The 26,994-nt window shown below is 53.9% G+C and overlaps 9 protein-coding genes across 9 annotated transcripts; 4 read left to right on the top strand and 5 right to left on the bottom strand.

Annotated features, from left to right (window-relative positions):
- Nucleotides 1-203: 203 nt before the first annotated feature.
- On the bottom strand, nt 204-2,023 carry BDP55DRAFT_772771 (uncharacterized protein). Its single transcript, XM_060581143.1, has 2 exons — nt 1,629-2,023; nt 204-1,560 (listed from the first exon to the last, which is right to left on the bottom strand). Exons 1-2 carry the CDS (start codon nt 1,701-1,703, stop codon nt 376-378), a joined length of 1,260 nt encoding a protein of 419 aa, XP_060424032.1. The 5' UTR covers nt 1,704-2,023; the 3' UTR covers nt 204-375.
- A 690-nt stretch (nt 2,024-2,713) lies between these two features.
- On the bottom strand, nt 2,714-4,210 carry BDP55DRAFT_563492 (uncharacterized protein; the record flags this gene model as incomplete). Its single annotated transcript, XM_060570248.1, has 2 exons — nt 2,714-3,413; nt 3,492-4,210. 2 exons carry the CDS (start codon nt 4,208-4,210, stop codon nt 2,714-2,716), a joined length of 1,419 nt encoding a protein of 472 aa, XP_060424031.1.
- Nucleotides 4,211-5,909: 1,699 nt separating this feature from the next.
- On the top strand, nt 5,910-6,636 carry BDP55DRAFT_680400 (uncharacterized protein; the record flags this gene model as incomplete). Its single annotated transcript, XM_060576108.1, has 1 exon — nt 5,910-6,636. A coding segment is annotated over exon 1 (185 nt), but the record flags the coding sequence as incomplete, so codon positions are not given.
- Nucleotides 6,637-8,964: 2,328 nt separating this feature from the next.
- On the top strand, nt 8,965-9,870 carry BDP55DRAFT_637139 (uncharacterized protein; the record flags this gene model as incomplete). The annotated part of the gene is made up of 2 exons (XM_060572967.1): nt 8,965-9,166; nt 9,224-9,870. 2 exons carry the CDS (start codon nt 8,965-8,967, stop codon nt 9,868-9,870), a joined length of 849 nt encoding a protein of 282 aa, XP_060424029.1.
- Nucleotides 9,871-10,673: 803 nt separating this feature from the next.
- BDP55DRAFT_637138 (SRP72 RNA-binding domain-containing protein) lies at nt 10,674-12,655 on the top strand (the record flags this gene model as incomplete). Its single annotated transcript, XM_060572966.1, has 2 exons — nt 10,674-11,416; nt 11,470-12,655. 2 exons carry the CDS (start codon nt 10,674-10,676, stop codon nt 12,653-12,655), a joined length of 1,929 nt encoding a protein of 642 aa, XP_060424028.1.
- Nucleotides 12,656-13,367: 712 nt separating this feature from the next.
- Nucleotides 13,368-18,396, bottom strand: BDP55DRAFT_365127 (Sec7 domain-containing protein). Its single transcript, XM_060567071.1, has 2 exons — nt 17,480-18,396; nt 13,368-17,374 (listed from the first exon to the last, which is right to left on the bottom strand). Exons 1-2 carry the CDS (start codon nt 18,087-18,089, stop codon nt 13,374-13,376), a joined length of 4,611 nt encoding a protein of 1,536 aa, XP_060424027.1. The 5' UTR covers nt 18,090-18,396; the 3' UTR covers nt 13,368-13,373.
- Nucleotides 18,397-20,363: 1,967 nt separating this feature from the next.
- Nucleotides 20,364-22,487, top strand: BDP55DRAFT_364982 (zinc carboxypeptidase). Its single transcript, XM_060567070.1, has 2 exons — nt 20,364-21,171; nt 21,231-22,487. Exons 1-2 carry the CDS (start codon nt 20,575-20,577, stop codon nt 22,263-22,265), a joined length of 1,632 nt encoding a protein of 543 aa, XP_060424026.1. The 5' UTR covers nt 20,364-20,574; the 3' UTR covers nt 22,266-22,487.
- On the bottom strand, nt 22,441-23,902 carry BDP55DRAFT_364959 (MAPEG family protein). Its single transcript, XM_060567069.1, has 4 exons — nt 23,368-23,902; nt 23,105-23,262; nt 22,793-22,967; nt 22,441-22,701 (listed from the first exon to the last, which is right to left on the bottom strand). The coding sequence occupies exons 1-4, from the start codon at nt 23,400-23,402 to the stop codon at nt 22,617-22,619; spliced, it is 453 nt and encodes a 150-aa protein (XP_060424025.1). The 5' UTR covers nt 23,403-23,902; the 3' UTR covers nt 22,441-22,616.
- A 631-nt stretch (nt 23,903-24,533) lies between these two features.
- On the bottom strand, nt 24,534-26,455 carry BDP55DRAFT_697829 (uncharacterized protein; the record flags this gene model as incomplete). The annotated part of the gene is made up of 3 exons (XM_060577726.1): nt 24,534-25,291; nt 25,345-25,524; nt 25,588-26,455. 3 exons carry the CDS (start codon nt 26,453-26,455, stop codon nt 24,534-24,536), a joined length of 1,806 nt encoding a protein of 601 aa, XP_060424024.1.
- Nucleotides 26,456-26,994: the final 539 nt, after the last annotated feature.

Below are 26,994 nucleotides of genomic sequence, written 5' to 3'. Positions count from 1 at the left end.
AAGAGGCGCCATCCAACGATAGCTTGAAAGCGTGGAAATGTGCCCATGCCCCCTACCCAACTGTAGACGCGTCAGAGTTGAACGGCCGTCCCAAACCCAATGCAACCTCCTTCGAAAACCGTGAGAACTCTAGCGAATCACCATGTACGCGGCCTCGTGGATAGATTCACACAACGAAATACCCGACTTAGAACATACCAATTGCTGCAAAAATGTTCATTTTCTACGGCGCTGGCCCATGGCGAAATTTCAGACCTCTATGGTATCTAATGAACAGCGAACGCCGTCCGCTGTTTTCCCAAACTCGTCGTAAAATAGTCTCCTTCGTCCTGCCAACTGGAAAATGTTTGCGTACTCGCCCAAAGTCTTGAAGTACTACGAGAACAGGTCCTCGGCTTTCTGCCGCCGACGGCCACGGCCCTCCAACTTGTCGGCGAAGAGTTCTTTTCCGGTATTGCCGCCACCTCCAAAGCGGCTCGGGAACAGCTCCTTGACGTTCGCACCCGCCGCGCCCTTGATGGAAAATCCAGCACCGGAACCCGTGGTGTCGGTTCTGTCCTGATCGAATAGGTCCTTCTTGCCGGCGCGATCGTTGCTCATGCTCATCTTTTGCTGCACGATTCGCGTGGCTTCATCCGCGCCGTCCATAACCCTGTCCATATGCGTCTTGCCCATCGACGAGCCCTTTGTGGGAAACAATTCCCTGGAATTGTTGTCCTCGGCCAGACGATCCCTGATACCGGACGCCCTTTCCCTGTTGTTTCGGTTGCTGGCCCTCGGCGCGCGTGCTGCCTCTACATCCATTGCTGCATCACCATTGAGATCCCGCATGGGTGAAGCAGAACGATTCCGTTGTCGCTTTCCTGCTCCTGATAACCGACTGGGGAACAGCTCCTTTTCCTGATTGCGAGACGAGTAGGACCGCTCTTCGCGCGACGTCGAGTCTCTTGAGCGAGATCTCGGGTGACGTGCTGGCCTGCGGTCTGCCAGTGTGTCCTCATCGTCGTCGTACATGCTCGCGTGGAACAGCTCGGGGCTCGAGTCTCGGCCACGTTGGTTTCTTCCACGGTCATTGCGGCGGCGGTCATCTCCGTCCCGATTGCGATATCTGTTCCTGTTTCCCTCTCGTCGTCTTCTCTCCTCTGGGTCGAATTCAGGGTGCAGCAGGTAGAATCGGCTTCGCTCGGCGGCGCCTCGAACCTTCCTGTCGGAAACCACGGCGAACCGGATCTGGAGATTGACATCTGGGTGAGATGCGACTGCCTTGGCTGGAATCGTCTCTTTGGGAGGCAATTGAGTCACGTCGGCAATTTCGATGGCGCTCAAAGCTGCTAGAGCCTCCTGCGCCGTACTTTCCGACCCAAAGAGTAGGTTTGCGGATTCATCATCGATCCACTCAACTCTCTCTGGAGTACCAAAGTGACTCTTAACATAGCTTTTGATGTCGTCCGTGGTCAATGTGTCCAAGCCTCGAATGTGTACCTTGTTCCGTACGATAGTCGAATCTTCTAGGTCGCGTTCGTTCGAGGGAGAAGGTGCTATGGCGGGTTGTGTGATGCTCTGTTGACGTTTTAGGTTAGCAAGCAAGCAGAAGAGATGCGAGAGGCTCTGTCAGGCACGCTGCGTACTGTGTGGTCATCAATTGTCGCCGTCGGAGGTGCAAAACCGTCCGCGACATCGTCCATGTTGATATCGTAATCCATGGCGATCCCGCTCTTGATTTAATCAGCGACGGCGTGCGCTTATGTTGTGGAGGGGCGAGAATGAAGAAGTAGATCGCGAGATGCTCGACGCGCTCGCGAGAAACAAAGCTTCTTCGGTTGTAATCGAGCACTTCGAAAGGGAAGGCGTAGCTGTGATACTTCTTTCCCAGACTCAGCGGTGGTAAGTTTCTAGAGGAACGAGTTGACTTGATTTAAGAGAAAGTAAAGAGGAAGTACGTGGTCAAAGGACTATTGACCAACCCGACGTCTACTCGACGGAGCTTGGAGCTTCGGCCGCTTAGTGTTTGTGGAGAATGAGGCTGACCGTGCTGAGCGGCACCATTTCCACTTTTGGTTTAGTTGACACGGGGTGGCAGACACTTTTTTCGGCACCTCCCGGATCTCACCGGCTCCGAGTCCTGCCTTGCCAGCCAGTTCAACTTCCGGCTGGTCCGAATGTCCTCCGATCCGGCATTTTCCGGCAAACCAACATGCAAACCAACATGTAAACCAACATTCATTTCACAGGCAGGAGCTATCGATTTTGCGCAAATAACAACCAGCCTCCACACCGAAAGTCTGCAGTTGCATCGCACCTCAAATTAAGCACAGCAGCGTGACAGATTACTTTTGTTCAACAGACCCAGACTATCCTAGACTATCAACTAAGCTACCCAAAGGACTTTTTTTCTCTTTCCGCATCCCCAAAGCCCCTGTGCATATGTGTGAAACTGACAAGAATAGTGCTTCTTTGTGCCTTCAGGCGTACATAAATGAAATGGGTATAAATGTCCTCTATCAGGTGGATCGACCTTCTATCGTCTCGAAAGACCTCGTTCGTGGAGCATTGGCGCCAGTGCAGCGCGCAGCGCGCAACATTCGCCACTGCTGCTTCGAACAGGCGGCCCTGGACGCCAGCCACTCGTCTAAAATGCAGTAAAAACATATCCCACAGGCCAAAGCTAGGCGGCGAGGGGGGAAGTAATGGTAAGGAAAAGAGACCAAGTGTCTCACACTGTCTCCAAACGCCTGCGCGATTCAACTAGACTAGATAGACAAGTGGTCCGGGGTGTCTTGGTTCGAGAGCCGTCGGAATCGCCGCCTGTCGTTGCAGTCGTTAAGCCAGCTGTCCGCGACATCTCGGATGCCGCTCGTTTCAAGTTTGGGAGACTCGGAACAATGTCTCCGGCGGAAGGTCGATCATGCTCTTCCATACGGTCGTCTTCGACTGGGTCGTTTGGATCCAAGAAATGATCGTGAGTCCAGCAATTCTCGAGACCTTCTATGAATACTGGAGAATTTCGTAGAAAGTGCCATGAAAATTTGTCCTGGCGCAGGGCTATATATAGAGAATCGATCTTGCCGTTGGCCTCGCAAACACCGCAGAATCTCTTAAGAAAGTTGAGATCATAGTCGCAGTCGACGAGTCTCGAGTCCAGGGGCCTGAGCATGGGAAGCCCTTGGAGCTTTTCTGCGTCGCAAAGCTTGGCCTGTAGAGGCATCCAGGATCGTCCTCTGAGTAGGCTGCCGAAAGACTTTGTAACAGCCTCAACGAAAGAGTCACTATCTGGGCCGCCAACTACCACAGTCCGGTGAAGCCCTCGGGATAAGCAGCGCTTGTAGGCGTTGGTGTCTCTTTCGAATGGAAAAGGCTGAGAGGCTGTCGGAAGAAGTGAGATATGAACTGTCCAGGCCCCGCAGTTGCTTGAGCTGATGTCAGAATCAGTGGCGCTCATGGCTGGCGAAATATGGGCAGCTGCGTGCGTGTCACTTAGATGGACCCCGAACTCGGGCTGTGGGTATAGCGTGGCTCCCAGCGGCGGGGGTTGCGGGTTGGAGGCCATCACAACGTCTGACCGTAACAAGGTTGTTTCCTCTGTCGTGTCCGAGACTTGGCCACTTCGACTGGCCAAAGAATCATGATCCGCCTCCAACTGTTCCAGCCTCTCTTCGATGCTCTCGTCGGCGTCGAACAGCTCCATTTGTCGATTGCTGACGCTTCCCAACTGTACGTCAACACGTTCCATGTGTTCTGACTGAGAACGTAGGGATTCCCGAAGATGACAGGTTTGGCGCTCAAGCTGCTCCACAGACTGCCAAACTCTGTTGATATTTCGATAAGACCCCTTGATTTCCTGACCTATCTCTTCACGGCTCTTGTCGACGAGGTCTTCCAGCTCGCTCACCCTGGCAACAACGGTTCCAAGGCCACCTTGTCTCTGCTGGTCAAGTTGATCTTCGAGAGCCTGAAGTCGCTGCTTCAGAAGCTCAACCTCCTCTCTGGTAGATGATGGTTCAGGGGTCTTGACATGGTAGCAGGCCATGTGTCCACAGTCGCAACTGGCACCGGGCGTGGATCGGTTCAGAGAAAAGTGAACGCAAGCGCATCGTTGGCCTTTGATGCCAGGGACCAACAATATATAGCGGCACTGACCCTGGGGCAGAGATCTCTCATCGACGCGGCCAGTTGGGCCCTGCAACGGCGAGGGAGATGAAGTCGTCGACATGAAGGGTGAGTTGAGGCTGGTGTTCTAAGTGGGCAAGCCTGCTTCAGATGAGACCGGCGGCTGCTAAAACAGCAGGGTTGAGTAAAGTGGGACTACAGTCGAGCGTGCCAGTGACTATTTGGGCGAATTAACTCAGAGAGGTCGAGCGGGAGACACTGAATACGATGCAGTGAAGCTGAATGGTTGAGCCATGGAATAGATGGCGGATGTTGATAGTTGAAGGCCAGCGATGGTGGTTGGAACTGGAGAAGACCAACCAAGAAGCAAGGGCTTGATAAGGTAAGGTAGCGAAGGGTGAGTAAACAGAAAGGGAAGCCGGATGTTGTGAGGGTTGGCGGGGATGGCTCTTTAGATAGCAGGCCAAAAACCGGGAGGTGGACCGGGACCGGGAAGATCAAGGCGTGGTGGGTCTGGGCGAAGTGCCTAGATTCGGGGTTCGACGTCTGGGGTAGAAAATCAGGAACCGAGCTGGGACGTGCGATACGCGACGAGATGGGTATCTCGTCGTACAGCAGAAGAAGCACGGGATGACGGGGCCAGCGGGGCGGAGGAGTGAGAATAAGATACGGATAGCGATGGCAGGACTTGCGATTGTGCGGGCAACATGTGTTGTGGACGTGGACGTGACTGTTTGTTGGTGCTGGAAGACAATGACTGTACTCCGTACTCAGTTTGAGCAACGAAGGCCGATGGGAATGACTGGGGCTGAGCTTAGGAAGACTAAAGTCGGGAGAGTCATGGTATCGTAAGGTAGACAAGGCGATTGTAATACATGAGAGGCGGCGATTCAGGTTGAGAATAGGAAGGGCGAGGGTGAAGGTAGTGGGCCTCGAGAGGTGGACGGGTAAAAGTTGCAGACGTGGGCGGAGCGGAAAGGAAGTGGCATTGGATGGAGATAAAAAGGCGTGTCGTGTGAAGGGGCAAGGGGGGGTGGGCAGGCCGCAGGGTGACAGGGGGGGAGTCTAGGGGAGAAAAGCCGAGAAGGGGAGCGGTTTGTCAAGTTTTGCAGCACCTATTCGTTTGAATACACTCCCACAGTACAATCTGGACCAGGGGGTGTGGGATTTCCGACGTGCAAAGGAAGGAGGCTTGGGAAGAGAGAGACGACCGAAGATATGACAACAAAAGATAAAAAGTCAGGTAGGTAGCTTCCGTGGTGAGGACGGCGAGGCGAGGTCTAATTCCGTAGGGAGGGATGGGCGCGATGCAGCGCATTGCAGTGCAGATGGGCCATGTCAGATATCCGTAAATGATTCGAGGGCCGGATTCGTCAGGGCCGGGAAGAATGAGGGAATTGGAGAGTGAACGGGAAGGGGTCCAGTTCGTCGCAAAGTGCGAAAGGGCGAGGCTGGCCTGATTAGGTTCCGGCTGCCCGTACGACGTGACTGAGATGGCTCTAAGGCACTACTTCCTGTTGTAGTTCCCGTATCTTCCAAATTCTATTTCTCTCTCTCTCTCTCTCGCTGTCTGTCCCTTCCTCTCATTTTCTTTTGGACCATCACTCTCGACCTCACCTCAGTATGAGTGTGCGAGTGTGCGAGTGTGCGGATACACTACTACATCATACGGGGAAGCGGGAAGCGGCAGGCGGGAAAGTGGATTATTCGCGCGGGATTGGGGGTGAATGGGCCAACTGGGGGAACGGGGGGGGGGGGGGGGAGAAGGGGGAGGGGCCGAGGGTATGATTTCATTCGCAGGGGAAACATGAAGGTTGGGGGCTTACTTACCTAATCTAAGCCCAAGGGTACGTTCATTCCATTCGCACTGGCCCCCTTCCCTGGAAAGTTAATCAAAGATACATCACCTGCGAACGGAACAGTACCCGGGGTTTAGCTGAGAGATACTCTGAACTTAAAGTACCTCTCACCACGAGAGATACTTGCGGGAACTGGCAGACGAGATAATAAACAGGAATCCCACACCACCAGGCGTGGCATGCCGCGCCGTTTTCGACATGACAGTTCAGGTTATCAATCCCATCACCTCAACCAACCCCCAAACACATCATGTCAGGGCCAAACCATCAACACCAGCGACACGGTGGCGAGATGTTGCGCATGTCTGGGTACACTGCACATCCACAATAGTCACTCGGAGAAGGTAGTGACGATGATGGTTAAGTAAGGTAAAAAAAACCTAGAAAGGGCAAGATACCAACGTTGGCCTTGACCTCACCCGACATCCGTAGCTCGCACGAAATTCGCCGCCATCGTGCCGACATCTTCACTCACGCCAGACCATTGCCATGTGGTGCAAGACGGTTATTCCTGGATTCGTCAAGGTACCCAAGGCAATCACCCAGGGAAAAGGAAGAGTCCTCCCACGCTCTCCCGCCAGCGCCCACCCATGTGCGCCCGTCAGATGGTCGAGAAACAGCCTCTGAGTGGTGGATGTGGGGGACCAACCAGATAAGACGCACTGCAACCATTAAAGTCTTACCAACCCAATGGAAGGCGCAGATATCCTCCATGTGTGCGGCGTGCCTGCTCAGTGCCTTACCTTGCGAGTTCCTGCTACCCTTGGGTACCGGTTTCCATGGGTATCGATTATTCACATGTGCAATCATGTCTTGTCCCCCTTCCACATCCTCCCGTGAGAGCATGGAACGTCTGCGGGCGCTGGTGAGCAGGGGTCCAATTGCAGCCGGCCGGTTCGGACTTGCAATTAGGTACTCTGTATTCAACCATACTAGTTTCCGGCGCTCGACACCTGATGGACCGAAATCGCTCAGTGGTCGGGTCAATCTTGACTCCCCATTATCTACTGACAATCACGCACCTCGTGACACTTAATGGTGGGTGTTTATTAGGTAATTATGTAAGTATCTATACAAAGTACTCCGTAGCTACGAACGTTACTTTAACTTATACGCACCTTTCCATTGATCAGGAACGCGCGCACAAGAGAGACCTAAGGGTAGAGCCGCGTGGGTCACACCTGCCGACTGCCAAATCCCGGCACCCCGTCACGTCCTTTCTTTCTCAGCATGATGGCATTCCCGCCGACTTTCGGCCATGCGGTCCAAAACTTCAGATAGAAACCCTGCGATAATACAGCCAGCCTCACATGCGCAGATTGGCATGACTCTCTCTCTCTCTAGTGTACTGATACCCATGTCTCTTCTGTTTTCGAGACATCTTTCCCTTCCTTTGGGCTTACCACAACATTCCCACCTACCTAGGCAATGGGACAATGAGACACCAGTATTGCGACGATGCATGCATCGCCCCGCCATCCGTTGCTGTGTACTTCGTACACATGGAGTAGAGACCTACCTCACCGATGCACATTCATGCTCTGCTGTGCAGCCTGTGTTATCTGCACAGATGCCGCCAATCGCCTTGCTATCTGCATCTCTACCTTAGTTTCATCCAGATCAACGAGACCGACCGCCCCGAGCTGCCGACGTCACGTCCTGCTGCTTTCGCAAAGTTAAAGAACGAAGAATGTCAACCCAACTTGACATTATACGTCGATGTACAAAGTATTTCACCGAGCTTTGGACACAATCGCGAGACTCGGTGAGACCTCCCGAGCATGCTATTGGTCAACTGTCTGCCATGGCGACTGGCTTCCTTGCGGAAACGCCATCCGATCCCGACCTTTATTCGAACCCAACGCGCCGACTCACGGCTCATCCCAGACAGACAGACCAACCCCTGTTGGTGCTTGTAATCCTGGATTTTTGGAAGCCCTGCTTTGGTCCCTGGCCTGCCTGACCCGTCTGCCTTATCAACGATTCAACGCCTTTCTCGGCGGATAACGGATGCCAACCCGATATGCTCGATTAACTCACCGCCGCAGCGCTGAGCGAGGCCGCCCATCATCCATGCTATCGAGGCAGGGATGTCAAGCGTGGCACGCGTGGCAAGCAGCAAGCTCAAGCCACATGCAATTGACATATGCCAACCGGAATTTTCATGTTTGACGGTATGCCAACGAGTTATGCTTCTTTGATAACATGTAATTTGAACAAAACGGCAGACCGAATGCAAATCTTCAACCTCTTTTCTGACGACTAAGACCTGCGGCAGCCTGGCCGTTTGCATCATACCTCGAAAGGGCTCAGTGTCGTTACCTCTGCAAGTCAAAACGCGTGTTGCGCCTGTTGGCTTTTGATCGTTATGCTCATTCCGAAACCGAGCTGAAGCTATATAGTGGGAATGATAGCTCAGCTGTGCCTATTGTGTCTTGCTGTTCATCGTGGACTATATAGGATTCATCTTCGACGCAGAGGTATTGCGTTCTCCCGTGGTATCCACCGATTGTAGTCATTCGTGAAATGCCTGCAAACGACTAGGAAGTCCGTACCTACATGTCAGCAATATCGTGATGATAACGTTGGCGGAATCCACTTGCCTGTGGCCTCTTTTGGTCTCCTCGCACATTTCCGACGCGATAATCCTCGCCCCGTGTCTCGTCGACGCTTTACTCGAGTTGACAAAAGGAATACAGGTATTCCTTCCAGTAATCCCACAGCATTGCCGGCAAATTCGCCGGTGATGTACCAGGATTGTTTGGTGCGGCGGTTACGGGACCAACCAAAAGGCATCATTTTCCGTGGTTCCCAACAGCGCGCCCTCGGCCAATGGCCCAGCCTCGCCCATTCTCACAAATGCCTGGCGTCCCCTCATCAAGATCGTGAGGAGATGGATTGGAAGTACTCCGTAGAGCCATCCGAAACGCAGCGCTCATCTCCACCTGCTGCCTGAAGCCAAAATAAGCCCGACTCGGCCAAATAACAAGAGCTGAAGATGGCCGGCTTTGGCGACACCATCGACTCACTCTTGGAGACATATTCCAAGTGTCTGTCTTTACTGAAGGGGTTGAAAGGGGCGCGCAACAGCAGGCAACCTCGACAACTTCGAAGGAGCCTTCGCTCTGACAGGTCCAAGGTCCAAAGCGTATACTCCTCGAAGCTGTCCGTGGCTGGGACTCATCTTGAAAAGGGCGATGGTACGTGTACTTGCGTGCCGAAGCTTCGCAGACTCATAAGCTAACATATTTCAAAAGCTGTGGCTCGGTCTTCCGTGCGAAGAGTTATCAAGCGTCTGACATCGGCCACGGCTAACTTGCTTCATCTCATGACGAGAGGCCAGAACCCCGTCATTGACTACCAGTCGCTAAAGACTCTATCCAACTCATCACGTGTTGACGCTGTCAAAGCAATCAATGACCTGTCGCAAAGACTTAGCACCTCGTCTGAAGTCTCACTCGTCCGGGTCAAGCAAGAAGAGCAAGCGTCCGAAGAGGATACTTGCTGCAGACAGCAAGCCCAAGTTGAGGGACAAGGAAGCCTCGGGGCGCAAACTCCTCAAAGCTACAGCGGAAGGTGCTCAACCGGAGACGAAACCAGCAGAACCTGTCTATATGCAGCAATTGAAGACAGAGAAACGCATGTCCATGGCGACGATGTCATCAGGGAGCACCAAGCTGGGCGAGATTCTGCCCAACAAGTTGCGACGAAGGCCGTCGGAAAAGCCGGTGCCGATAGACCAGTTCAGTGTTGCGCCAACATATCCGTTGAGACCCTTCCATCAACCGGAAGTCAAACGCAAGAGACTATGGGGGTTGTTCGGATGACGATCGTCTTGGTGAATGGCGTTTGCTCCGTATCCTGGGAGCAATGGGATGAGGTCTGCATGAGGCACAACGTGTGAGGAAGGGTGAAAGTTGGACCCGAACAACCACGGCGGGAAATAATGGTATGATATATGACCCATGAAAGCAACGATACAGGCGACCTATGACGCTGATGCAAGCGAATGGGCGGGCCAGAGATGGACACCAACAGCACACGGGTTTTGGGCGAGGAGCATAGCCTTGCGATCCAATCGCGGGGTAGAAGCAAATATATACAGATTGATGATGAAGGAAACCCTCGACCTAAGCCGCACCAGGGGACTTGCAGCTACACGAAGTAGAGACGGCAAAGTCGTGTGACTTTGAATATTGTGAAACCTTTTGATTATATCAATCAACCATGCCTCACCTTGATGTCGGAAGAGGTTAACACAATCCGCGCCGCTGGCAAAAAGCCACACTTAGAACAATAAAATAAAAACAGTAAAGAAAGCCAACAGCCTTCAGGGCACTCCAAGCCCCAAAGTAGTCTCAAGTATCACTGCACGTAATCTGTGCAGAGGACTACAAGCGGGATACATAAGCTGACAGCGCTGAACGTCACTGGCTCTGCCCCACCATCCACATCGACGTCGATTCCCCATCCACCTCGAATAGGCCTAAGCGTGTCTTCAACTCGCTATCGCCTTTCGCAACGTGCTCACACGACGACGCCTGGGACGACGGCCGAACACCTCAACTCAATCGCTGGCTGTCGCCTGAGATCTACCGCCACTGATTCGCCGGTTCTAGGTACAGAGGAGCGGCAGAACATGCAACACCGCCCCTACTAAATCGCTCCTACACATTTCTCGCTGCCGACGCCGCCCCTCACCTCACGATGCCTTCAGATCCCGCTGCCAACCTCAGCGCCCTGCTGCGCGCAGCTTCCATCGAAGACCACGAAGAGGTCCTCAAGGCCGCCACTGCTTCTCTGAAAGCATCCAAGACCGACATCGTCGCCCAACGCACCCGCGTTGCTGCCCTCCTCAAGCTCGACCGCTTCGACGACGCCCTCCGTGCGATTGCCGACGGCGGCACCAAACTCGAGGACGCTAGCCTTTTGGAAAAGGCCTATGCGCTTTATAAGACGGGAAAGTTGCAAGAGGCCCGCGAGGTCGCCAATTCTAAGCCCCAGCGGAGTTTCCGCCATCTGGTTGCCCAGGTGGCTTACCGAGCCGAAGACTTCAAGGACGCGCTCGACGTCTATAGCAGCCTGTTGGAGGACGAACAAGGAGAGGAGAGCGATCTCAAGATCAATCAGTTGGCGTCCGCCGCCCAGCTGGAGTGGAAGCTTTCCAACAGCCTCGACGGAGGGGACACGCCTATTCCCACTGCTGAGGATGCCGACACCTTTGAGCTTGCCTACAACGTTGCCTGTGGCATGATTGCTCGCGGCGAGCTTTCCAATGCCACGATGCTGCTCCAGAAAGCCCTGCGCCTCTGCGACGAATCCGAAGAGCTCTCCGAAGACGATAAGAAGGCCGAGATGACTCCCATCATGGTCCAGCAGGTGTATGTCTACACTAGGTTAGGCAAAACCGAGGAAGCTCTCACGATCCAGAAGCGTCTATCCATTTCAGAGTGAGTTTACTCGGATCGCTCCTTAAGCTTACTTGCTGACCAACTTGACCTAGTGACTCTGATGCTGAGTCTAAACTGATTGCGCTGAACAACACCTCAGCTCTTGCGACTGAGGTGGATAACCCGTATCTGGCCCAGCGCAAGTTCGACACCGCAGCAGCTCTCACCAAGCAGGCGAAGCTATTCAAGTATCAAGAAATTCAGTTGGAGCAGAACAAGTACATTCTTGGCCTGCAAGCTCAAAAGTTTGATGGCGTGTATGAGAAGTCGTCAAAGGCACTTGCAAAGGCTTCGCCAACGGTATCTGTTGACACCAACGGCCTTTCAGCCATCAATGCTACAGCCTTTGCTTTGCGTCACTCCAAGGCGGTCGACGCAAAGGAGGTTCTCCCTCTGATTGAGAAGCGTCCCACAGATGTCGGCTTGCTCCTCACCATAATACAGCTGTACCTCACAGCAAACAATCCCGGTGCTGCGCTATCCGTCCTTGAACGCTTCCTGCAGAACCTGGAGAAACAGGGCACATCGGAAGTGCGCTTCTCTCCCGGCTTGGTTGCCTTGACTGTCTCTCTCTACAGACAGCAGGGCCGCCACAGCAACATACGATCAGAGCTAGCAAAGGCATCGTCTTTCTGGGAGAAGCGCGACGGCCGCCACGTCGACTCCCTCCTCCGTGGCGCCGGCTCGGAGCTCCTCAAGTCATCTGAGCCCACTGATCTTGCAGCTGCCGGCGCTGCGTTTGAGAAGCTCTGCCAGAAGCCCACTGCGGACCCTTTGGCCGCCGCCGGCCTCGTGGCAGCCTTCGCCACATCAGACAGAGCAAAAGTGACACCCCACCTCGCTGGTCTGCCCCCTATCGACGATCTCCTCCGTGGAATCGACGTCGATCAGCTCGTTAGCGGTGGTGTTGCCACCCTCGAAGCCCCGGCCAGTCAAGCCAAGAAGCGCCGCCTCGATCAACCCGCCGATGCAGGCAACAAGAAAAAGAGGAGAAGAAAGCTGCCCAAGGATTATGTCGAAGGCAAGAAGATGGACCCCGAGCGCTGGCTGCCCCTCCGCGATCGATCCTCGTACCGTCCTAAGGGTAAGAAGGGTAAGAAGAAGGCTCAGGAGGCGACGCAAGGTGGCTTCGTCAAGGAGGAGGAGACGTTGGAGTTGGCGGGTGGCGCGGGATCTGTAAAAGTCGAAAAGGCACCGACGTCGTCGTCGAACAAGAAGAAGAAGAAGGGCAAGAAATGAAGAAAGAAAGGTGCTACAGGACTGGTTGGCCCCCCCCCCCCCCCCCCCCCCTTTTCTGTTTGCCAGTGTCGAGAACTTGATGGAAGGCCGCACTTGTGTAGATCGATCGTGGGTGCACAGGTATACCAAAATTAAGAATCTCACTCTTGATCCTACCATAAAAAGAGAATAAGAAGCCCAGCACGATATTTGATTTGATAAAGAGAAGTTGATCTAAACAAGTCACTAGGCGGGAGAGGTATTGTTTGTTTGGCTGTATGTACGCCCTACTCTTGATATTTCCCTCTAATCGACCATTACAATGATGTGTAGACACCTTTCCCCACTGCCAGGAAGCCATCTATTAGACGCCTTAGTACACATCTACCACGCTAGATCGATCACACATAGCCTTTTACTTCAGAGTATGGTCGTTGACAGTAGAAAGAAGTAATTGTGAATGACAGCCAAGGAGCGCTGCCGGCCCCCATCTGCGCATCCTTTTATGATGATGCTGTCTGTCCTATGGCCACCACTCCCGCTCATGCTCATCCCTCTCTATCAAATCACTAGCTACCCCTTTTTATCGCTCGCTGGTATCTTCCATTTTCTCCTGACTCGTCTCCAGATCCGCATCATCCGATGTCAACTAGTTGTACAATGTGGGCATGGTATTTTTCATTATGAAAAGTTGCCTCTGGAATCCTGCCCCTCGCTTGAATCATAAGACCCAGCTACCTTAGGCCTTAACTGCTTGCACAGGGGGGCTAGGCAGCCGCTGCATCTCAGCACCCCTCTCGTCTTCCTCCTCTTTCTCCTCCATCTGCGGTTCCAAGGGCGTCGAAGGCTCAGACGGAGTTGCCAGTGGAGTTGCTAGCGCAGTAGATATGGGCTTTGGACTTATAATCAACTGAGGGCTGGGAATGGGCCGTGGGCTGACGATCTGAGGACTGCTCACAGCCGCCTCATTCTCTTCTTCGTCCCCGGACTCATTCTCGATTGGAGGAAGCGGCGTCCTTCTTCCCTCGGAGAAGCTGACTGCTGCCTCGCTCTCGCCATCGGACGGTACCGAAAGGTGCCCGCCAAAGGCGGGTGCTTTGGATGCGTGTGCTGAAGAGTACTTGCGGTGGAGTTCACGGAAGCTCCTGGCCGTGGCAGTGCTGGCGCTGGCGGCTGATTCTCTTCTTTCCGTCGGTTCCAGCGAATTGTTCAAAGCATCGTGGTAGTCTTCTGCGACACTGACGGGAGACGTGGGCTCGTCCTGCTTTCGCTGCTTCATACGCTCCTCGGGAGTAAGTTGCTGTAGCTCGGAGCCGAAGTTGATGACGGACGCCTTCTTTCCATGGACTACAAAACTGCCAGAGCCCCTGGTAAGCACGTCCTCACGGCTCGCGTCATCCGCGCCGCTGCCCAAGACGATTTCTTTGCCCTTTCTGCTGCGGTGGTGTGACAGATGACCAGCACTTTCTCTGAGTGTGCGTTGGAGGCTTCTCCGGATCTTGGTCTTGTCTTGCTTGTCGATTGAGCCAGGCGTATCTCGCGACTCTGAGGCATCTCCTGGTTCAGAAAAAGACCCCGTTCGCTTCCGTTCTGGAGGGATTCGCCCGCGAGAACCTGACTCGAGCAGACCGGCTTGCTGTAGTAGCGCCCGTTCATTCGCATCGACGTCGTCGTGCCGCTCATTGTCTGAAGGCTGTTCAGCGGTCTTGCCTCTCTTCTGCGTTGAATGCTGTTGCGGGCTGTAGAAAGTCGGCTCTCCAGATGACTGACTGGAGCTGGAACCAGGTCTCTGGGGCTGGCCACGCTCTGCCGACTTAGAAACCTTCGAGTCCCATGAGTTTTGATGCTTATGCGGGCTGAAAGTAGCGCTGGTAGGCGGGGTTTGATAAGCTTCAGTGACGGGAGAGTCAGGCTCTGCCTGCGGAGTTTTCGAAGGCTGGATTGTTGAGACTGCAGCAGACGACCGCCTGCGCCTGCGTGCCACGCTGTTTGCCGACACGGCGTCGAGGATAGAGGGTCTTTCCTTGGGAGAGGGTGATGTCTCACGGGGCTCTCGGCCGTTCTGAGTTGTGGTAGGAGTTAGACCCCGAAGACTCTGCTCCTCAGCTAGATCCTTCAACAGAACATCCCGATGACACATCGATTTCCACATGTCCATGCGAGTCCACTTGATCTTGACGTCCATGTGAGCTGCAGCTGACAAGATCTGATCTCTGGTTTTGCCTTGAATAGGCGACAGGATCTGAAGGTGCCGGGCGTTCCTCAGGTGTCCTTCTAATTCTTGCTCCTTGAGAGCAATCTCTTCATCAGCTTTGGCGACTGCGTCCATCATAGTTTGCCGCCGTTGCGCCTGGATAGATTCGGCCTCTTTGTGGTCAATCTTGCCTCTAACGATGCTTACATCGCCTGTTGGAGTCTGGATGACCTGAGCAGAGGCCGAACTGCCGAGTCTCCTGATGCCGCGCCGACTTTGGCCCTCGTAATTGCCTCCGACGACGCCCCTCATGCGTACACCCGACGTCGTGAAAGCCGCCGCGTAGTTAAGTTTCGCTAGCCAATCGTTCATCTCTTCCTCATTATCGGCTAGAAGAACTTCCTCCACGTAACCGCTTGGCTGGGAGTATTTGAAGGCGTTCTTATGCTTTTTATAGGTAGAATCGACGAGCGCAACGGCTTCCTTAGTCGGCAGATACCCGTCTGGTTTGAACTCCGGAAGAGGTGGTTTGAAGGTAATCGGCTCACCATCGAACCCCTGCTTGACGTGTGACTCGTACTGGTGCATTAGGTTCTTAATCCAAGTGGTGTTGCGGAAGAAGTAGAGTTGAGCGCCTGTGAGAATAGCTCCCCATTCCTGCCACGGTGACCTCGTCTTCTTCTTCTTAACATCTTTGCGCCACAGGAGCCCGACCTTGGTGATCTTGATGTCAACAACGCCCTGCGCCGCCTCGGCCGGATTGCTGGAACCCTTATCATCGCGGAAGGCATCAGGCCGAGATCTGGCCGACACGATCTGTAACACGCCGGTTCTGAAGAACGTTCTCTGGAGCTCCTTTACGTTGAGATCTTTTGCCGTCCCTAAATAGTTGTAATGGTCTTCGAGTTCCATTACGTCCTTGAGACTTGGTCGCAAGATATCCAGCTTGCCGTCTATTATAAGTGTGTAAGGATCAAGAGGCTCCCGGTTTGACCGCTTGGCCGTAGTTTCCGGTGTGCCTCCTGGGAAAATCGTCTTCCGCTTGGCCCTGTTTGCCAAAAGTCGATCGCTGTTGAGGTCTAGATCATCCTGGACATGAATGAAAGGGGTATACGTAATGTTGTCGTAAAAACAGCTCAAGACCGAATCTGAAACACCTTCTCCTTTGGTGTTTTTAAGGTAATCGGGTTGCTGCATCTTGTGCTTATTGTTCTTGTTGAAGACATCGGTGTGTAAAATAAGTAGTGAGAATGCGACGAAGTACGCCTGGTCTGGAGAGGCATATATGCCGGGGTTACATTCGTGATAACGGTTCGCAAAGGCCTGTAGACACCTGTCTATCTGCTGCGTCTCCTTTGGTAGCTCGGCCTCCATGAGCAGCTTTCGGATAGCCATATCCATTGGATACTCGAAGAAGCTGAAGCGGCGCATATAGCTGCGCAAAACTGCTATGGAGAAAGGATCACTCCCCTTAGACAACGCACTGGCAATGACTCCGCGATTCAATATCTCTTCGATTCGAGCGAGATATTTGACGGGCGTCTCATCCTCAAGCTTCTCGGGTAGAGGAATCGCTTCCCGAGCAATCTGTAGCGAGTTGTTCTTTGAGGTATTGGACCCAGGCGTTGCAGGTGTCAAGCTGCCTTGTCGACCCTGGCCAAGGTCAGAGTTTTGGCGCAGTCGGTTCAGCCCAAATAGGTCACCGAAGCTTTTACGCCCGACCGACGTCGATACTCGACCATTTCCCGGGTCAAGATGACCATCCGTAGAATCTCTTCCTAGAGAACTCATGGTTGAAGATCTGCCACGGCGCTGTAAACGAGCACGCGTAGGAGAGGACTGTCCCGAATTCGTCGATCCTGGTCTAAACAGAGCGGTAGCGGGTGAAGGATTGGGCTTCGCTAACTGCTCATGCGCAGAGGACGCCACAGAATTAGCCCGAGTGCTGTGACTCGAATGAGGCCGCGAGCCTTGTTGAGGACGAGGGGTTCCCGCCCTGGAAGTAGAAGCAGCGGCTGGCTGGGAGCCCGCAAGAGACGAAGATGACGTGGCGGGGTTATCCATCGAAGGTTTGCCCTTTTGTGGTAAATGAGACAAGTCGAACATTGGTGCTGCAGCCTTGGGTTTCCTTCGGGGTAGGCGAAAGAAGCTCGAGCTTGAGGGCACCGGAGGCGAGTTGCCTATGGTGTTTGTGGCATATAAATGTTCTCCGGAGCTAGCGTCTGAGCGCGACGATTCTGAGGCTCGATTGTTGGGAAGTGATAGGTTGGGAACGTCATGATGCTCTCCATTCGTCGGCGATCTCGAAGATGCTGGGCGGCCAGGCTCTTCAAAGGTCACAAGGGTTGGGCGATTTCTCGATGCCATGTCTTCCAATCCCGTCTTCCTTCTTGTTGATTTCCATGTCATAGCCCTTCCGCCTCCATCCTCGCTATGTCTTGGTAATTCGCCTGAGCGTCGAAAGCGGTCCGCGAGTCGCATGCGCGATTGCTTCTTCTGGGGAACCTGGAGATCGGCGGTGGGAGCTGTTGTGATAATTTCAGGGGCTATTGTAGCTGGTTAGCAGAATGATCTTGGCAAGGCCCAATATATATATATATTAAACTTGCGTAGGTGAGAGCCATTTGGGGGATTGGTTGGGAGCAACGTACGGCGAGGTACAGGAGGGGGCTTTTCGGCCTGCTGTTTAGCCCTGACAGACAATTGCGAGTCGGATGCATTGCGAAACCTCAATATGGAGAAACGACGGTGCTTTGGTGTCTCTTCCTGGATAGGAGGGGTATCTGGTCGCGCGTCTGGGTCATTGGGATTCGGTGGGTTGAGAGCGCCATCATCATCGTCGGATAGTCTAGGTACGGCTAAAGACGCAGAGGGAGGTTCTCGTATCGAAGCGGACACAGAGGGTCGTGGTTGTTCCCCTTGAGGTTCCTGGTCCTGTTCCTGCTTCTTCTCCTGCTCCTGCATCAGCTGTGAGGGCGGTAGCGGCGGCGGTAGCGATGGTGGTAGTTTGAGTTCGGGGATCGGATTCGACAGGTCGCCGAGTTGTTGCTTCTTGTGCTGTTGTGATTGGGGTCGGGAGGGTGACTGCTGCGGCTGCGGCGGCGGTAGCTGGTCTGACTGTTGATGGTGGGATTGAGGTCGCTGGGGAGGGAAGTGCTGGGGAAGCGGCGGAAGCTGGGGCGCAGTCTCAGTCTCAAGAATGGTATGGCGCCTCATGTCGGTCTCGCTGACCATGTTGCCGCGACGGCGTAGGAAAGGCATGACGGCGATGGGTCATGGTTTGCCAGGGATATATCGTCAAAAGTGGGAGGATGACGACCGCGGTCGAGGTCACGTCTGGGCGGCGCGGTACGATGCCGTACGATCCGGACGCTAAGCCATCAGCACGAGGTGGAATTGTTGAGTACGGAGGCGGAAGACATTGGCAAGTCTAGAGGATGAGGGATGCGCGGTGGAAGTTCAACACAAAGGAGGAGAATTGGACGGTAGGGAGACCGAGTAAGCAGTGTCAAGGTGAGGTCAGGTTTGGTAAGGCCAGGCGAGACGGGGCGAGGTGAGTTAAGGTGAGGTGAGGCAAGGGTGTTGTTTATGTTAGGCTAAGCGCATTGCAACGCAAGAGACAGGATGACCGGGTTTGGGGGTAGGGGTCCTTGGTCGCTGCTGGATGTGGTAGGTAGGTAATTATCCGTAGGCTGGCACGCTGGCCCAGCCGCGCAAGGTGAGGCAAGCCTGGGCTGGAGGTACCTATTCGTGTACCTTAAGGGGCGGAGGACGAAGGGAGGGAGGCCAAGACCAGCAGGATGTGGGGGGAAAGCCGAGAAGAGAGCGAGGAGACTGAGAGAGACGTGGAGAATGGAAGAGTTCCGAGATGTGAGCACAAGGCGAGGGAGTCTAAGTGAAGTACCGGAAGTTGAAAGCAAGGCAAATAAAGAAACGTCGTCGATTGTAAAGCCGTGGTAGAGGCGCACTTATTTGGATGCAGAAAGAAGGATGGGCAATGGGGAAAAAAAGGATCAACAGGGAAAAAGTACACACAATACAACCCCATTTGGCATTGGCGTTTGCTTGCGCTGTCGTAGGCAAGTAGCGGCGTCCCGGCCTCATAGGTACCGGGGGAAAGGGGGGGCTGGTGGAAAAACAAGGGGTTTAGAAGCCCATACTGCGGAAGGCGACAGTCATAGACAACAAATAGTAGAGACACAACACAGGGGCACCTTATGGTAAGGTACTTTACAAATCACTTCAATATGGAACAGGGCACAACTTGATGCAAGGACATGCCACATCACGGGCACTCAACGGACAGCGGCGAGAAGGTTAGGTAGCTATGGATAGAGAGGGAAAAGCACCGGGCTACCTTATTACCTGGTAGACTAAGGTATTCAGAATACGCTACCTACCTGCGCTGCGACTGATAGCATCCTGGGACTGATGCAGTCGAGCCGTAGCCAACTGGGGTGGGCCGGTTCCAGGCTGAGGTGGCACGCATTTTTTTGCACACACACACGTACTCAGCAGCGGGGGGGGCTGGGCTGAAGTTCCTAGCTTCCAGTAAGTAACGTGGTAGAGAACCTAGCACGGGGCTTAGGTAACTTCCATCGGGCGAGATGCTATTAGTTTCCTTATGTATCCATTCCCATATACCTTAGGTCGTGTGCTAGGTAGTTCAGGATCCAGGTACGTTGGCTTGCGTGTCTAACATCGAACCAAGGTACCATGCGCAGGAATACACGCAGTGCATATTGGACGACGAGTGACGAATCCGTAGACAGCTAAGAAAGAATCGGACAGCGACGAATAATTAGGGGCAGGAGGACAAGCAGGGTCAGGCCTGGCGATCCTCAGACTGCCAATTTGGTGAGTAAAGGGCCATGTTGAGATGAAGCGCCAGGGCAGACACGACCAGTCTGAAATGAAGAATACGCTGGCCGGGTTGCGGTCCACCCCAATCCTCACCTCCCGACAAGTGCAAGGTCGACATCCTTAGGTAAGCCAGGGGAAGAGGTTCAGAACTTCAGGGACAATCCAGCCATTGAACTTCCAGTGCACCCGACGTTTGATTGACCCGACGGGAGTGCCTGTCCAGCCGAGGGCGAGGTGAACTTCGAAGCACCTTCTATTACCTAAGACACTGTGCCTCTTTCTTGCCTTACCTAAGCTCCCAATGTCTCAGAAAGGTACTCCGTACAAGCACCAATTCCGCTTTTCTGGTATTACCTACCTACCTCAATTGTTGTTGCCTCTTTTCCAGCGTTCCTCGCATCCCACATTCAATAAAACACACATTGGGCCGTGAGAACATCTCTGCGGATTCGCTGCGATAGTTGCATCTGCAATGCTGGAGCACAGCCACATGCTGGCTAACCAAATAGCAGCGTCCCTTTGAGGGCAATGACATGTACAGTGATCCCTGACAAGGATCGTGTTGCGACGGCCAAACCCAGTTAACCAACCTACAAGTAAGCGGCTGCCTGAGCCTGCTCCCTGCCAACTCCAAGTCCAAGGTGAGGCAAGGTCAGCCGTGCTGTTGCATTCCTTATCGCTCGCTCACTCACTTGCATTTTCCTGAATTCCGCTCCATCCTCCAGGACCCCGAGAGTGTGTCGCGACTCTATCGCTACAACGCCCCCATCATCGCAATTGACCCTCGGTCGCCTCGCCCACATCCATCCCTCCCTGACGCCGGGCAGCATTGACGTCAGTAATCTTCCACAACCGCTCATCACAACAAACTTTGTTTGTCGCCATGCGGCCTCACGTCGTTTTGTCTTCGCTGGCCAGCGTCGCCGTCCTGGTTCCCGCCGCCTCCGCTGCACGTTTCGATGCATACCCCGAATACCGCCACGACGCCTCCACCACCGCCGTGCGAGCCAAGTCTGACCTCTTTCCTTTCCTGAAGAGGCTTCGGAATGGCGTCGTTGAATTCGTCTTTGGCCCCCATCCTGCCAAAGCTAGTCACCTAACATCCCACGTCCGAACAAGCCTGCGAGATGATCACATCAATGAGGTCGTCTTGCGCTTCAACCTGACCACCGCCGAAGAAGAGACTGCCTTTGCTGCCGCCGCCGCCCGGACCTTCCTCGACATTTGGGCCTTCAACCATGAATTTGTCGATGTTCGGATTCGTCAGGACAATGTTCGATCCCTGCTCGGGCTTCTGCCCGACTCGCTGAAATCAGCTTACTCGACATTGATTTCAGATGTAGCAGCTGCTGTCTACGATACTTATCCGGCTGTCGATGTCCCGGCCCAGACCTACCGCATCCCAGATGGTCGCGCAAACCTCAAGAACGCGCAAAACGGGAACGAGAACTACTTTTTCCAAGATTATCAGAGACTGGACGTATGTGACCTTACGCCACCCGTGCAAGTTCCGCCGAGCTTGAGCTAACACATTTCTAGACTATCGTCCAATGGATGCGATTGGCCGAAGCCATGTTCCCGGCTATCACCGAAGTTATAACCATTGGGCAATCCTCTGAACAACGAGATATTCTTGGTCTCAAGGTTGGCATGAAGACAAGGGCGCCAGGGAGCGAAAAGCGAAAGACCGTCGTTGTTGCGGGAGGAATGCATGCAAGAGAGTGGATTTCCACGACAACTACCAACTACGTCGCGTGGTCCTTCATTACGGCCTTCGGCAGAGAGCCCATGATCACCAAGCTGCTGGAGCATTTCGATTTCGTCTTCATCCCGGCAGTCAACCCCGACGGCATCGAGTATACCTGGACTACAGACCGACTGTGGCGCAAGTCCCGGCAGGAGACTGGTATGTCTTGGTGCCACGGCTTCGACCTCGACCACGCCTTTGGCTATGAATGGGGTGACTACTCCGAAAATGATCCTTGCTCTGAGAGCTATGGCGGTAAACAACCATGGCAGGCGGCTGAAGCTAGAGCTGTAGCGATCTGGGCGAGGAATGCTTCGTTGGAGGATACCGAGTTTATTGGTCTCATTGACCTGCACTCCTATTCCCAACAGGTGCTATTCCCCTTTGCATACTCCTGCGATGTGGACCCGCCCAATGTCGAGAACCTCGAAGAGCTCGCAGCTGGGCTTGCCAAGGCCATCCGTCTGTCTAACGGAGAGCTGTACTCGGTTACCTCGGCCTGTGAAGGAGCCGTCGCAGGACGAGGCTCTGCACCAGGCGCCAAGCGTCTCGAGACAGGCGGTGGATCTGCCATTGACTGGTTCTACCACGAACTGCACGCGCATTACAGCTACCAGATCAAGTTGAGGGATACCGGCAGCTACGGCTTTCTTCTTCCCCGGGAAAACATCATCCCGGTTGGCGAGGAAATATTTAGCGCGATGAAGTACTTTGGAGACTATCTCCTTGGTAACAACGGAATCGAAAAGTCCGTGGGAGCCTCACCACAAACATCCGATGAACCGGATCGCAGTTTGGAGCTTCGACGACTTAGAAAGCGCAAATAGTTAGGCAGCCCAAAGGATGAACTTTGAGTCTTGATCTTCCGGCTTCGTTTGTTTCGCCTTGGGAAGAACAAGCAGAACAACAAGTGGAGACTAAGGGAGATTAGTGGCTGGGCACAGCAACCCAGGTGTACGACACGGAGTTATGGCGATGGTAGGAATTTGTTTAGGTATAATAGTCACGGTTGTACGCAGCGGTTAGCAAGCAATGGGTCGGTTCACTGGGACAATACTGCGGGACATGATGGTCGTCTATTCCCGGCATTATTTTGTTTGTATGGATTTTACAGCGGCTAGTAAAGCAAGAGATTGGATCGTGGTCCATTAAGCAGCATACGAAGTGATCAAGCCCCGTTACCAATTCATAATCATCGCGAGAGCGGCGTAGGTGGAAGTGAACTTGAGGACGGTGTCGAAGAGGAAGGAACCGATGGAGCCACTGCGCAGATGTATAGGTTAGCAAGGAATCTTCAAGGTGAAGAAATTTCCCGAAATAAGAGGAGGAGGGTGTTGCGCAACGGAAAACGCACCGAGTTCGGCCCTTGGGGCCAGCGCCGCTTGTGTAGCCAAAGGCGTAGAGGATACGGGACAAGGTCCAGCCGGCGCCGAGGACGGCGCTGGCGACGGGGAAGCGGAGGCCGGAGATGAGGAGAGCGCCGAGGAAGGAGGGCTGGTTCTCGGTGAAGTTTGCGTGGGCGCGCTGTGCTGTGGCACGGTTAACGTTAGTTGAGTGTTTTCCTTGCCGATTTTGATATACTGAGGTCTGCTCGCATCGGCTTTGAGAGTAGACGCGGGAAAGAAGGAGGAGGGGGGAGGGGAGGGGCCAGACGAGAGAACCGTACCGCAGTTGAACTGGTATGCCTTGGGGTCCTTCTCGGCCTGCTCGTTGGAGGCGTAGGGGGCCGGGTAGACGAGGCCGCTGGCCTTGCGGTATTTGCTTGTCAGGAGGACGTGGGTTGTGTTGATGAAGAAGGTTGAGGCAGCGACGAGGAGGACGTAGCTGTTTGGGAGGAATTAGTTAGCTACATGAGCTCAAGAGTATTGGGTTCCTTCTGTCCGGGAGAGAGAGAGAGAGAGAGAGAGAGAGAGAGCTTGTGATACGTACCCGTACTCGTCGGGAACCTGGAGACTGAGAGGCATGATGGCGGTAGCGTGGGAACTGGTTGGTTGGAGGTTGATTAGAATGAAGCTTTGCTGGATTATTGATCTAGGTGTTCATGCAATTGAGCAAGGTAAAGTTTTGGCGCGATGGTGTGGTACAGATTTGGCAGGCAAACGACAACGCAATGACCATAGTCTTTATATTTACTAATCTGCGACCTGAAAAGCTACGTAATGAACGTGGCCTTGCCTAGGCTGGGCTCGGGGGTCGTATCCGTACAGCTCGAGACGCCAGACGTTTTGGTCCGGGCTTTCTTTCTCCAGGTCCAGCGTCTAGGAGTCGGTCTCCGCTCCGCACTCTAATCTGGGCTACCTATTCGCATCCTTGAGCTGCCTTGCGTTCTTCGGTACGGAGTAGACAGGTTTGTCGTGTCGTTGCACCGAGCCCGGCCCTCATTTTTCTTCTAGGTGGACACAAATGCGTCCCTCGTGGTTGGACGTGGCCCCTTGGAAGAGGAAAGAATCGGCTCATCGGGGCATCTCAGGGGTGGGGAGGACGGCGACATTCTGTGCCCGATTGCCGATTATGGCTGAGATTGACCAATCACTATCTGTCCGGCGAGCTGTGAGCGGGGCCGTTTTGACGTCCTGTCGCGGACTTTGAAGCGGACTTTGGGCATACCTTAGTAATTGACTTTGCTCGAGGGAGAGAGTAACCTTCGACTCCTCCGCAGGTTACGGAATCATTGTGCTGCCTTGGGACATCTTCAACAACAAACGTGTGAAAGGAATGTGAGGTTATTCCCACGATGATATTGACTTACATGGAGCCCTGCGCAGTTGTCCAGACCGAAGTTCCTTATGAGTGATAGAGTTTGGCAGCCTTTCGGGACTTTTGCGCGTTTGACTGCGCTTCTCTCCCAATAAGATGCTGGCGGGAGTCAGCACGCCATTTTAGTACCCGCTTCGCCATGTGATCTGCCCCTAGGATCTCTGTGGTCGATGATATCTATCCGTTCCCCGGGTCTTTTACCACGAGCTCGCCAAGGACTCCGGAGGCAGACAATCTGCTGCCACATCCGAAGGCGCCGGTGACGGTAGGTAAGGTTCCAGAGTGTCGGGTCGACCGGGGCTGGGTTCTTTAACCTTTGTATCAAGGCCTGTAACGACTCAGCCGGTACACCTATCCTCGGGAGGAACCCAGTCGAGGCCCAGGCCCTGGAATACCCTCCTCTCGGCTGTCAACATGTCGGGGGCCTGCCCGAGGTCGCCGCTCTCCAGGTCGACCCAGTTGCCGTCGAGCCGGCTCCGGATGCCGCTACTGTCAAACTTGTAGCTCTTTTGCTTCTTGCAGTATCGGCGTAAGTCCCGTTGAAACGTCGTCTCCCCGCTCCAGCCCAGGACGGCGCACCCGACCGTCTTCCAAGGACTGATGATGATATCCACACGTCGATGCGGCCTCTTCCGCAATTCGTGCCCGTTCGTCGCCGGGTCCTGCCAAACCACGAGCGCTTTGTCGAGTGAATCGAAGCCGCCTCCCCTGAACTCGTTACCCTTCCAGCTGACAGGCTGTTGGCCCCGCTTGCTATTGTGCTTACTCAACACGAGCGTGTGCGTTATATGTCTAGTCTTCTCCAGGCTCACGACCAACTTGTCGACAAAGTTCAAAGTGACAGACTCGTTGGGGTGGCTCATCACCACGTCGACATCCCCACTACCTTGCTTGCCACGCCGGTAGCCGCCAACAATGACTAACTGGAAGTCCGGATGGATTCTGCGGGCGTGAGCTAGGATCGTATCGGCAATGGACTCGACTTCGGTTCGAGGTATCTTAAGCTTGAACTCGTCGTAGTACTTCACGCCAATCTGCTGCACGCGACTTAGACTGCCCCAGCCGTATTCGACGACGTCATCTAGGTCTCGCCATCCTGTATGTGCTGGTCAACAAGAGGTCCTGGCTCAGGGATGCAGCGCCACGAACCTCTTCCATAGAAGTCACGAGCTGTAGCATCACCAACTCCCCAGATGTCGTAAAATGCTTGTATGACGGCAAACCTGGGATTCGCTTGGGCTTCATCCGCCTCGGGAAGCCTACCGGTTTCCTTCCACTCGTGCCAAAGCTCGGCGATCTTAGCGCCGCAGCCAGGTAGCCTCGCAACTTCTATATGGAGCGTCAACAGATGCCGGGCCTTGGACGAAGTTCTCTCAAGTTACAAACGCTCACCTTGCGGGCTGGCGATCTCGTGAGGATATGCCGATATCGTAGCGATTGAGGTTGAATACGCTCTCACTCCTATTTGATCGCCCCCTAGTTTCCGTATGGTCCTGATCGTCTTGAGCCCATCAACGAATGCAGCATTCGGAAGATCGACCGGCGTAGATCTCTGACAAGCATAGGATGTTCTGAGATACTGCGGCACAGGTGGCAGCTCAAGCATTGAGTCATGTTCTGATGTCGTCTGTCTGATAAAACAAGGTACTGATCGGTGTGTCTCGGAAGGGGATTGCGCCTGCTTTTTCTTCTGCGGTAGGAGACTGCCCTGTATTTGAGACGCACTGTCGGTGGCAGCGCGGGACAGTATGTCACTTCCCCTAACAGTGACAGACGTGCGGTCTTCGTCCTTCTTGATGCCCTCGTAGAGAATATAGTCATGAAGCGGAAGCACCTTGCTCTGCGCAAACGAGTCTCGGAGCCACGCTAACTTCACGACCTTGACAGTGTTCGCATCAATAACGACCCTCTCGTGGGCTGACGATGTTCCGGCGAGTTGTGACGTGCCTGGCCCAAACCTCTCTCCATCTTCCGTGTACAGGGTAGAGTCGCTGTCGCTTCCAGAAGACGCCCTTTTGCGCTTCCGAGACGTGACGAGATACGTATCTGTGGCAGCTGCTACGTCCACTGGGTCTGTCTGCACCTTCTTACGCCTGAGTTCGAAAAGTGCCCTTTCTCGTTTGAAGATGTTTCCGACAATAATCTCGGCCTCGCGGATATCGTATGTAAGGCTCGGTATCTTCCCCTCGAGCTCGTGTAGTTGATCCGCCTCTAGGTGAGTGGGAAGGAGGTAGATTAATGGAAAGTCGAGTTCTGTCATGGCCCCTGACCCCAGGCGACGTGAGAGTCGCTAAACTGGACGAATTATGGCGATGCGAGGCGGCCGATCTTCTGTACTGTCATAAGTGAAATGAATACATTGTAAGTCATCGAATACTCGTCATTCCCGCGTTGGCGGCGAAGGCTGGATAAAAGTACCTCCTCACAATCCACAGTGAACTTGTCCCTAAATGTTCTTCTATCGAACGCCTGGTGGATTTGCTCGGCACTTGCACTGCAACTGAAGCTTGTCGCGGGGTTGATGTGTTGAGGCTCAGGTGCAACGCGTCAGTGATGAGAATTGAGGGACGGTAAAGTATCACTTCACGGGTACTGCGCTATGCCGGCAATTCGCTCAACTAAAGGGCGCTGACATCATCGTCCCTGCACCATATGGCTTAGCATGCATCACGCACTTCTGCCAACGACTATCTTTCCAGTAATCACCTGAATTAACTTCATCTTTCTGGTCTAGAAAAGAAGTTCTCCTTCATGTTCTATGTCCCCCACCACCGTAGTGTTCCCCGTGTGTGCTCTATT

Source organism: Colletotrichum godetiae (genome assembly GCF_030913485.1).
Source record: "Colletotrichum godetiae strain CBS 193.32 chromosome Unknown BDP55scaffold_63, whole genome shotgun sequence".
Lineage (NCBI taxonomy): Eukaryota > Fungi > Ascomycota > Sordariomycetes > Glomerellales > Glomerellaceae > Colletotrichum > Colletotrichum godetiae.
Note: the sequence above shows the minus strand (reverse complement) of the source record. Positions and strands in the feature narration are given on the sequence as shown.